Genomic DNA, 12,744 nt, shown 5'->3' with positions numbered 1-12,744 from the left:
TATGTGTGTATCGTTTCATCATCCTGATTGCTCATGTATATACTACAAAGAACAACACATTTAACAAACCTTTTCAAAAGATTATGTCTACAGTTTTGAATTGACATGTGCATACATATCTACCCAAGACACTTTCGTGGCGTATGTCTGATAGGATTGGATTGTGACCAGTGATATGATGACCCATTTATTATAAACACATCTTTAAAAATGTATCGACGTATTCATTTATCTAAGTCAACTAATTTAAACATTGCTATTGTATTTGTATGTTCTTTACAACTCCTGAATTAAAAGGTTGATAAGCATGAAATAAATAGTTAAGAGAATATGAACAGAGGCAATGCATATAATTATAGAATGTGATTGAAAATATTATTCATGGTATACGTACTAGCGTAATCTAAATACTTATCATGCATATTTATGTATTTACCTTGTACTTATAAGGATGCATTAACACAGCATAATCCCTCTTACAATCACGTTTATACTATCACATGTTATTCCGTTTCCATATAATTATCAACTTTACATTATAGTAAACGTTTCAAGCGACAAATTAGTCCACGCGCCAATGTTTACCATTGAATAAAGATGTACACAAACGAAAAAAGAGATCACTCTCTTTTTTGTGCTCACCTTGGTACTGTGTTGCGTGGCATGTTTAATTCTCATGTTTGTATTTTATGTATTATTTTATTAATGCAACATGTATTTTTAATTGTGTTTGCAACATGTTACCGAGATAAATATATCTATCTACATTCTTATTACCATAATTTGACAATTTTAACAATATATTTGAAAGTGTCAGAAATATGAACAATGGTAATTGTATGGTTTGTAATGTTTTTTAAGAGATTTTTGAAATCGGTTAATTAATAAGATATTACGAAATATCCATAATAAATCTGCGCAAGAAATAAACGAATTTAAGGCTTATTGTTAGGGACAATATTATATAAACTCAGACTGTCAGAATAAAATAGAAAGTTCACAGTGATCATACTCTAAAAACAAAACACATACTGAACAAATACCTTTATAAATTGCAATAAACACTTAGTATTAAATTAGTTATCTTAAAATGAGAACTAACGTAACGGTAATGTAGTGTCAAGAAGGCACGAAATATCAGTATTAACACGGATATTCAATAGACATTATTATAACGTGCCCATGTGAAGTGGCGATAAACTTGTAACATTAACATAATTGCTGCCTACCTATATAATCGCTATACCTTAATCACTAATTCTATAAGTCATCAAAAATAGGCACTTATAATTATTGTTTCAATAGACATAGAGGGATGATGTAAGCGTACATTTACATTTACGCAAATAAACAGAACATAACATTTATGCCCGTACGCTTAAGATTTTGACTTTTTCATGTAGAAATGTGCCAGTCATTGAAGTTATGTAACACACTTATATTTAATAGACTAATGATACAATTGCTATGGCAATGATTGTTGATCTATTGGTAATCTATGCTTTTTTAATGATCTCTATTTTTCTTCTATGTACATCGTCCAATTAAGCACATCCATATACATTTATTGTAAAAGTTGTACAAAAGAAACACGTATTTGCAGTATAGTATACATAGTTAATGGTATATAAATTCCATAGCTTATTTACTTAATTGTTTTGTTTTAAATTTTGACGTGAGCATACCCCGATGTATCGCTCGGGACGAGTGTTACCTTCCTCCCTGTATTGATGTCATAGTCACTTTTCCCTTAAACAGGGTGTGGGATATGATTGTAATCACTAACGTCAGCGTTACTGGAAGCAAAAGCAGCAGATGTTGTATCGTAGTCGTTTCCTGCTTGGGTAACATTATTTTCACGTCCATCTACGTGATCATAGTCACCTGGTCTGTTTATCTTCAGTTTGTTGTAGACATTTTCAGGTTTTCTCGTATTCGAGCCACTTGTTAAATTATTGGTCGTGTAGTCATAGTCACCGTTGCTATCTTTAAAATGTCTATATGGTTCATCTGTGTCCTCTATTGAATTGTAAGTACCTTCTTCACCATTTCCTTGATTTGCTTCACATGGGGTATTGTAATTGTCGATATTTTCATTTACTGCTTGTAAGCCTTTTTCCAGTATGAAATAATTATGGTCGTTAACAGTGTCGTCAAGGCCTTTATTATATGTCATGTTTTCTTCAAATGCAATTGTTCCGTCCGCTGGTTGTTCTTTGTCTGCTCCAAGTTTGCAGGGCAATATTCCCCTGAAATAACTTCAATTCTCTCATATTTTGTTTAAAGAAGACTAAATGTGAAAATCTACTCCCATACGCAGGAGATCATTTGTATGAGCAACCATTGGTTCGTATGATTATTTGCCAATCAAATACTGTTCCAAAACACTTATTTGTTTGACATGACATCTTATAAGATGGCCATTTTTGCATTTTATCATAGCGTAACTCTGATATCGGCCCGATAAAAAGGTTCACTTTCATGTTTTATCTCAGGACACTACGAAATTAAAGCAGACAATGTTGCTTTCGCTTTCAGTTTATTGTGAAGTTCTCTTTTTCGGTAGAAATGGTTCCGATTCAATTAAACAATTAGATTTGTATATGTAATTTTTTTTGACACATACAACATCGAAACAGTAAACAAACAAATCAAAACGCTTTTTACAAATGGTATGCATGAATCGGCAAGTTTTCAGGACGCCGCATTAGAGCATACACAATATGTATTCAATCTAAAACTGCAGGTGCGAATATATTTTATTTAAGTATCATTTTTAAAATGGTATAATGGTATGATAAACATACCAAATAGATTTGTGTTATTGTTTTTTTGAAGTTGCTTATGTATGTTGTATGGGCGAGGTTCTCTTTGCTAATTATAGCAAATGTAGGGGATTTAAGTAAAAAACTTTCAATTAATAATTTGGTTTATTTAATATCGCCGTAGCTCCTTTGCCTTATTGCAACTGTTTGATTGCAATGTGGTATATATCTTTTGCTTCGCACATTACTGTAAACACTTTTTGTTTGTTTAAATATAATACCATTTTAGCAATTGATATGTACTTTAAAATGGCATATTACACAAATTATACAGTTAAATTTGGCCAGATAGGCATGTATTCAATTCTTAAATATATGAGCTCCTGGTGATTTATTGGACTCGTTAAACGAATGCCTAAATGATAATTGTTTAAATCATGTACCTATATAAAAACAAACCTATTCTTAAGAACGAGTATAGCAATTGTGGCCCCAACTATACAAAAGACTGCAACTGAAATGCCGATTTCTATACCCATGGCTGTGGATTCTGTGGATTCTGAAAATATAAATATTGAATTAAATGTAAAGCAACCCACCACAGGTAACAATAATGCATGTGCGGTTTAAAATGTAAGTAACTTTTATTATTGAAAACAAAACATCGATTATAAGCGCAGGTAACGACAGAAAGGCTTACTTTGTATGTTTTCCTTACTGGTTGATGACTGTATGAGTGTCGATTGATGACTTGTAGTACTGCTATGGATAGGGTTACTTGGAGAAATTGAGGCTACTTGATTTTCCTCTTGAAATACAACCGTAAAATTGATAATTTCTGGAAGACAATTAATGATAAATAAATGTGCTTTAATTTTAAAATGACATAGTCTTAAATTGTATATTCTGGGAAAATACTTTTTAGAATTTACCTTCGGTAGGAATGATTGTCGTTGACAAGTTATACGTTGGTGTTGTTGTTGCGGCTGGTGCTGAAATGGGCAGTTGTTGCTGTATTTTGAGGATTTGAATGAAAACTGACAGCATATACTTTCATAACAGTACACGTTGAACGGTGTACAGTGAATGGATATGTTTCAAATCCATCTTCTCTGCCACTGTTATATACTGTCATAGGCTAATCCGTATATAAAAATTGGTCATTTAAGACACCCCGAGTACTGCTTGTTTTCAAGAAAACGTAAAATATTAAATTTAATAAAGATCACACAGTGTAACACGTTTCTCAATTGAACAATAAATGCGATGGAAACAGGGAGTGTTTTATGTAGATTATATTCGGCTTTACAAAATGTTGGTTTCAGGTACAACGCATTATGCAATATGGTATCTATATTGTTAATCCGACCAGGAACATGTTTATAATTAGTTAAGATATCGTAAAAATACATATTTAAAACACTCTCATAAAGATCGGATTAACGAACCATGTAAGTTTTAGACTGTTAACACTGATTCAGTATATCAATAAAAAGACGTATGTCCCAAACCCCTGGCGGAACTGTTTTCCCAATTAACCAGAAGCAATATTAAACACAGCTTAAATATCAATACATACAATTCTTTATTATTTTGACATGTTTTATAAATTACACCTTTGTACAAAAAATCGTAACTCATCTATAAGACTTTGAAGCAACAACATTATTTCTAACATAAGGTTGTATTCAATTGTCCTCAAGTGAATACTATTTGTTTTTAAATCATGTCTCTACTCAACTATGGAGGAACATCTTATGCTTGTCCAGTCCGTCCATCAAATCGTCCATGCGTCTGTAAGTAAGTCCGCCATCACATTATGTGTGCATATAATATCATACAAACATTTGAGATGTTTCATTGTCTGCATGCTGATAAGGCATTATGGAAACAAGAAGTTGCGTTTAGTATGTTAAAGGTCATGATCATGAGAATGTCGCTTCCAAAGAAAATTCAACTTTTACAGCGTGTAAAGCTAAGGTGAAGGAAAACCAGTGAGTTTTGATTCAAATGCAAACATCAATGAAACTAAACATTTCATATATAATCATAGGAGTTTCTGATCAAATTTTTTAATTTAAACTGATAAATTATTTAAATAGTTTGATGTTCCAATTCTTCTTTACTTGTAAATAGTGTTGTATCGGACTTATTATGCAAAGTTAAGTGCACATGATGCCACTTAATTAGAAGATATACGTACATGCTGTACAAAGACTGCTTCTATTCCCGCTTCCTTCGAAATAGATTTTTCCACTATTTGTCACGAATGAATATGTGCGTTCTCCAGGCTTTGTAATAAAATCTACACAGAAATACAACATCAAAATAGTTTGTATGTATACGAAAATAGATTGCATTTTGACAAATCAGCATAAAATTAGTGCCAAAACCCTTCCCTTGCGAACTGACTGCACCGGTGGACTTATTTAAATAAATACGGTTTCATTAGCATCTATTGTGTTTTTGTTGTTGCAGGTAATACGTGCATACTGGCGTATACACTTTTATGTTTTAGATTTGCATTACGATGTTTGTGTGCGTGTGCTAGTAATTGCTCTTTCTTCTTCTGTGCTATTTATACAAATTCATTACTTCATACACATTTACGTTGGAACCATAACATGTATATAAATAAACCGTTAAAACATTTAGTAAATGTATTGTTCAACTACCAATGTTCATGTGCTGTTTCCTTTCAAGATTAACTTATTGACGCTAGTTTGTCGTTTTGCGTAAGGCGATTTGATAAGTGTATTATTTACGGAAAATGAAATTAACATTTTCCAAGTTATTGTAAGTACCTCTATCGTCTGCCATCAGCACTGTGTGTGTTCGGATGACGCCTGTCCAATGAGCTTGATCCAAAGCATAACTCAATCCTTTAAATATGCTGTTAAGTGTCGCTGGCAAAGTTTCGTTGGACAAACATCCTTCATTTGCTGTCACCCACGATGACCGGAACGTGTTCATGCTGTAAGCGACCCACTGGCCGTCTGGAGAGAATAAAAACATTAAATAAACTTTATATTGTTTTCAAAATAATTTCTTAATTTGAATCAATGAACACAGAATGAGAAACACAATGTTACCCGTCGACAAAAACACTCATATAACATCCAGCGGTTAATACAAATCCGAAAATCATAATTTTATAAGATCATTAAAAATCTGGCTTTGTGTACGTAATATGTTAAATATTCAATATCTATATGTTTAAAACAGACAAGACGTTGAAACGGAAACAATGTACACATAAATATAGATAAAAAACTAGTGTTGTATGCTTACAGCAAAAGTGGCATATTTCAAATATGTATCGCCATACATGGAAATAATGCATATGTTCTCAGTTGATCCATATAATTCATAGTAAAAATGATATGGCTATTATAGCTTTCAGAACACTTAATACAACGCTACGTCGGGAGTCAAAGCTGATTCTCGAAAATTCGCGCACTTAATGGAAAATGCACAACCATTCAGTATAATTGGATACACTTCGCATTGGTAAAGCTTATCAAATTAACCTGTTTACGGCCAATTCAAACAAGTTGTTTCACATGCATTGATTCCTGCGCACCTAAAATATGTATTTCAGCTACAAATCATTCATATGCTATCACCTTCCCATTAATGGCATTGAGTTATGTAAATGTTATTGGATTATACATACCAGTTGAAACGAGTACACATAATGAGGAAGGAGGAAAGGGGGCTTTTTATGACCTGAAAAATAGGCTTTATTTTCTGCTATGGTCGCAGCCTTAACCCCATTCTTCACATTTACCTACACATAAAGTTAATTTAGCTGTGTAAGTTTTAGCAAAGTTTAAGATTAGTTTTTGGAATATGTATAACTTCGTTGAACTAAAATACAGAGGGTCATACATTTGCAAAAGCTGGTCGCATTTTTGCGAATCACTACACATTAAGCTCATTATGCTGTAAAAGCATTTTATTATCTAATTATGTATGGTAGTATCAATGGCATATACATTATATGGCATACTTTTAAAATACATGCTTTGTTTGCATATGTCATACCTTAACGTCTGATTTGATATTCGATTGAATAAAAGGCACACTAGCATTGCAAATATTGACGAGGGACACGAACAATACAACAATACAATATTTTCTTTCAGGAAATTCGTACCTGAGTTCTTAATACTGCAAAGAACTCTATGACTTCCAAGATCTCTACAAGTCTGCCATTTGAAAGGTGATGTCAAAGAACGAAATATCAAACAATTTGAATAAGGATCATCTTCGCTCGTGTTAGAAACTGAAACAAAAGCACAACATACAATTAACCTCCGCAAACCGGAAATACAAAATGCAACACAAGATGAAGGCGATGGTAAATTAAACTTAAGTATTATCAGGGGTCGAGAGAATCAAAATGGATCTTAAAGCCCCATAAACACTCAAAATCGACGAAAATTCGTAACATATATCGTAAAATAACGTTAACACATACAAAATCAGCGTGTTTCTTATAGCAATAGCCAAAATATCCATGGCAATTGCATTCACGAGCGAACGCGCGGACCAAAAACAAATCACAGGCAAGTGCGTTCCAAATTTTAAAAAAGATAAATATTACAGATTTATTTTTCCAAAGGCAATGTATCCGTTATTTTATTAAAACATATGTATCGTTTCAGGCATTAGCTCAAAACATAATGAACGTTTACTGTTAAATAAAAAAGTTATATAGCATGAATTATTCTAGATTCCAGTTTTTAATTTATTTATAAAAATATTTTACCCGTGTGTCGTTAAACAATAACAAATTAATACATGTTTCGAAAATATTTACTTTCTTTTTTTTACGATTTCTGTATATATACAATGAAATCACAATATAAGAGCAATACAAATGTTATTATATACAGTTATTAAAGCTGTTAATGCTCGCTCCCATAGCCGGAACATTCTTATTAAGTCTTTGATTAGAATGTTCGTAAAAAAATACTTAGTTTGTATGTGGTATACGTTGTAAATATAATACAGGTGTCAACGGTCCTTAGAACTCACATTGTACTCAAAGACATGTTACTGATCTGATCTGCGAGTATGATGTTTGTATAATAAAAGAGACGTCTCACTGAGTTTTTAGTTCCCCTTATAACATATATACCGATACATTATTGGAAAACCATATTCCAACCAAGTTTAAACATTAGCAAAACAGAAGATGTCTTCGGGCGGTTATTTATAAGAGAGTATGGTATACATGTTTCCCATACTAGCATACTAAGATCACTGCATCGCCTGAAGATTGTTTGATGGGACTGATCAAATTTGTAATAACAATTGTAATAATAATTGTTCTGAGAAAGTTTCGTGATGATAAGGTCAAACTAAGAGGTCTTGCCTGGAAGCCATTTTTAATTTAGTCTTATAGGAGAAAAGATCGACCTATCGGCAGCCGTGTTCTTGACGTACTGTATCAAAAGATACCACAACATAATCTAATTGATAACAGCCAGTTTAATTTGGCAAACATTTTGACTTTTCAAGTTGACCTCCAGACAGCGTGTATAATTTCACGTGACTAAGTGTATAACTCAACCTAGTAATTGTTTAGAATGAATGGAATGTTCATGCAAATTCACAAGGTGATTGACAAATAATGTGACCTTAAGAGTGTTTATAAGAACAAAATCGACCACGGCCAGGCCATTGCACACACAGTACGATAAGAAAAAACTTGTTTTGATTAACTTAGTGTTTTTTGTTTCACATTTTGTGCTATTGCTTTGTGCTATAATCATCGAGTTACAGAAATAGAATTGGTATCGAATTGAAGGTCAAGTAATGTTCATCGTAAAACTATATAATATAAAGTCATTGAATATCATATTGGAGTACTTTAATTTAATTACAAACTTACTTCGTCTGTAATACACCATCATCGTTCAATAATTCTTCTCATCATAACTATCATCATCATTATATATAATCATCAACACAAATTCATTGGTATCACTTACATAGATGTAATTGCTATCAAAATGATAATGAATCAATTTCTTTTTCACTGGACCGAAACAATGTTCAAACCTAACCTGGTTGAGATATTGTTACACCTATTATCTGAGACAGTTTTTTGACGATTAGACTTACACGTGAATGTGGTGTTTAAACGATTACACTAAAGCCATATTGTGATAACTCCCCAGCCTTCTGGCAGTCGAATGGCTTGTGCGATAGATGAAGGCTTCGAATTCGTTCGATTTTTCATAAGAACTAATGGCAGCAAGATTCACGAACGTGTACGCATGTTAACACAACTTCACTGAAGCAATATGAGAAACACTGCCATTTGTTCAACTGATCGGAACCATTTGCAAACACAGTCGATACATCTTTAGAACACATGTTTTGAGCAAGTTTTATACCAGGTCGACTTTAATATTACTTTAAATATGTTCACAGGTTTACGTAAGAATTCTACTGAAAGATGGAGTTCAAGGTCTCAGTTTAGAAATATAAGTAAAACTGCCGCAATCACTTTGCTGCCATGATTTAAACGGGCCGGAATCAGTGTCATACTCGATTAAGAAATGATAACAAGTTCATACGCATCGGTCAATCATTTTTGTTAATCGTGAATTCACAAGGTTCAGAATAGTCATTTACGAAACAACTGGCCTACTCCCTGGTTGCATTTATTTTTGAAGGACAAGATCCACATTAAAGCTAGTTTTAGACATAATTGGAGATGTTCTGATCGAGTTCCATAATGATCAAGCAAACAATATATTTATTAGTGTTAACAAGGTTTTACTATAGCCCACTATGGAAAACTCCCCCACCCCACTTCACAAGCACTTGCTGCCTTGTTTATCAACTAACAAACAGCATTTGTAAGTAGAAAAATACATCATTAGAAACCATTTTTGACCAGATGTTATAAATATTTCGCGAATAGTGTGACATCTAGAGTGTTCACAACGTTTTACTATATCAATATAAGGAAATATAAGGAAAACTTGTTTTTCAACGAAACAGAACTGTTTTCTAACTTGATCGAGATATATTTATAACACATTTCTAAACAAGTTGTATGTCGATTCGAAAAAAACATTCGTCTCCTTAATTTGTGGTTTTACGAAAGAGTTTATTATATAACATTATACAAAACAAATATCCACAACCACCATTAGAGTATAATTGGCAGACATGAAGACGACATTATTACATACAAAATATGGCAATATTTAGCAAAATAAGTAGCCTCTACACCTATAAGTTCGAGCACCTTAAACTTCAAAGGCATATATTCCATGAATAAATTATTACACAATAACTAAACTTGATATATACTTTAAAATTTATCTTTTGTTTAACAAATAACGAGTGAGATATGTTTGTTTTCAGATAATAATAATAATGTTGCGTACCTTTAAACATTCATGTACATCGTAGTCTTCGTCACACGGAATTACCCTATAAGATCGTGATACTATTTTTATGACGTCACAGCGAGGCCCTGGGATGTGTTTATAATGTGTCATCATTCGTGGGGGGGGGGTAAAATTGTCCGCATACACAGCATACTTTAATTGTATTGTAATGCAAAGTACTCATAACAGAGAGCACAATACAAATTCGAGACGGGCCTCCAAGGGAAACTACCATTGCAACATTTTACGATCAGAACATTGACAAACATGGCCGCGTCCGTCTGGTGAAAGATTGTATACATTGTCCATGGAAACGAGGTCAGAGAAACGGACAATTTATATCATATTTATTTATTTTGTCTTCATGATTTTTGTTACAAAAGCATACAGTTTTCGGGCACTTGCGTTCGAACGTTGCTTAGAGGTTTACGTCATAAAAAAAAATACACGATCTTATAGGGCTGCACGAGGTAAAAGGAATAAAGGATATACATACTATGATTTTAAAGGATTTTTACGTAAGTAGTGAATAGTTTTGACCCACCGCTTGACTTGAACAATATTTTAAGATGACTAATATCTCATGTCTTTGACAACATACCAACATTTTGATTGAAGAGTAGAAGAATTTTTAAACTGATAATGCTAAACTAGTCTATCAAAAGTAGTAAAACCCTTAGGCCTTGCCGGTTTTTAACTAAAGAGTATAACCACACTAATCTTCAAAAACGACCATCGTGATGTAATATACGAAAAAACAAAGTTTAGCGACATGTGGTTTCAGATCAAAATACTTTTCAGTTTTTTATTATAAGCAAATATAACAAATCTGATCCGATAGACGGGGCAGTTATGTGAATTTTATTAACTAGCAGTGTATATGATAACTGCACGATATGCACAATATATATTAAACCTATAACCATTTCGGTTCAACGCAGAATATTTTAAAACACGGCGCAGTCTTTTTAATTGAAATGTTGACCACAAGTTCACGATGTAAACAATAACTGTTCAGGGCTACTACATGATGTTTCATACCAACTTAAATACCTGGGCATTTCGTTTCAGAGATAAGTGCCTATGTTATCTAGGGGTGGTTGCCAGTTTTGAAAATAGGGACATAATTTTAAACATCTAAGTTGTGTACCGCCATATGATGTAACATGCATTATATGCACTGTCTTACCCATCCGTTGTTTTCGAGATTTGTTTAAATTTATTGAATATATAAATATATATATAAATATATATATAAATATATATAAATATATAAATATATAAATAAATATATATATATATATATATATATATATATATATATATATATATATATATATATATATATATATTTATATATATATTTATATATATATATATATTTCATATTACCCAATTGAAGTGGGCCGTTACGACCACAAGGCTATAATTTTAACCAAATAAGTAGATGCCCTTTTTCGAATATGACATGTCATATATCACTATCTGACCCTTGGTGTTTCAGAGAAAAATGTTGCAGTACTTTGCTTTATAAGTCTTTATAAATCGTGTGATCTCTGGGGTGTAAACAGTTTTGGGCAAGAATTAAATATACGATGTTACACCATAAGTCCATACATACATCATCCTTGCGATTTAAGAAGAACATATTGTACATATTAAATAGCTTAAAACATTGTTATCTCTGGCGACTTATCTATGAAGCGGACGGGAGCGATTTGTCGTAAAAATGGAGCGTTTACGTTCATAATAACAAGTTTTCCGCCATCATAATATTTCAGAAAAATAATGCGACAATTAATTGCGTATACATGACTTCAAAGGACACACTTATATTTCAAAATGAAGTTACCTTTTGTTTTCTTGTAGATTGCAAAGTTATCTGTATTATGCTTTCCACAACTAAAGTCTTGGTCACATACTCCTGTGCAGGATTGGGTTGTCATGTCATCGCTGCTGCCGATACACAGGCATATAACACCCTTGAACAAATAAATGTGTTACATGTATTTAAGTGACCATCACACAATAACTTATATAAACATTTGAAATGGAGTTGAAATAAACAGATTGTCCGCATAAAACGTGTTCTGTATCATACTAAAATGTTTATAGAAACTCACTTTTTTACACAAGATGTTGCACAGGCATCAAACATATTAACAATTATATAAATAAGATAACATAGCATGTTCCGGATAGTACATCAATGAGCCTAGAATACCGCTGGTATGATAATGCGTTTGTGTTTTGTACAACTTGACGATAATTATTTGTTATATAAATTCCTTATCTAATAAATTTTCAGAATACTATATAAACTAGTTTTCCAATAATTTATTTAAGTTTATCATCACAATTTATCCCTTTAAACCCGAATGATTGATATATATTTTAACTTAATAAAATACTATAATGCCTACTTGTATACTGGGGCTGTCATTTTTCACACCGAATATGTTTCCTTTGCACTTCAAATTGCACTCACCGATGTTGTTCAATAATTGTGTTTCGACTGGGGTTGACACTTGTAAGCAACCTAAAATAGCCATACTTGCCAA

The 12,744-nt window shown here is 32.4% G+C and overlaps 1 protein-coding gene across 14 annotated transcripts in view; it reads right to left on the bottom strand.

The window, feature by feature from the left end:
- Positions 1-1,032: 1,032 nt before the first annotated feature.
- LOC127861221 (uncharacterized) overlaps positions 1,033-12,744 on the bottom strand; it is a 361,489-nt gene continuing 349,777 nt past the window's right edge. For 7 of the 14 annotated variants that reach the window (XM_052399621.1, XM_052399618.1, XM_052399627.1 and 4 more), the window contains exons 3-11: positions 12,607-12,722; positions 12,036-12,165; positions 6,925-7,053; positions 5,570-5,761; positions 4,969-5,070; positions 3,698-3,757; positions 3,466-3,603; positions 3,225-3,324; positions 1,033-2,249 (exon numbers count right to left, since the gene is read on the bottom strand). In XM_052399621.1, the coding sequence (XP_052255581.1) occupies positions 1,751-2,249; positions 3,225-3,324; positions 3,466-3,603; positions 3,698-3,757; positions 4,969-5,070; positions 5,570-5,761; positions 6,925-7,053; positions 12,036-12,165; positions 12,607-12,722 (1,466 nt within the window). In that variant the 3' untranslated portion in view covers positions 1,033-1,750. The remainder of the gene's footprint in view (positions 2,250-3,224; positions 3,325-3,465; positions 3,604-3,697; positions 3,758-4,968; positions 5,071-5,569; positions 5,762-6,924; positions 7,054-12,035; positions 12,166-12,606; positions 12,723-12,744) is intronic. The other 7 variants (XM_052399622.1, XM_052399624.1, XM_052399623.1 and 4 more) reach the window with 5 other exon arrangements.

The sequence above is a fragment of the Dreissena polymorpha genome, chromosome 15 (genome assembly GCF_020536995.1).
Source record: "Dreissena polymorpha isolate Duluth1 chromosome 15, UMN_Dpol_1.0, whole genome shotgun sequence".
NCBI classification, from domain to species: domain Eukaryota; kingdom Metazoa; phylum Mollusca; class Bivalvia; order Myida; family Dreissenidae; genus Dreissena; species Dreissena polymorpha.
This window is presented reverse-complemented; position numbering and strand designations above follow the sequence as displayed.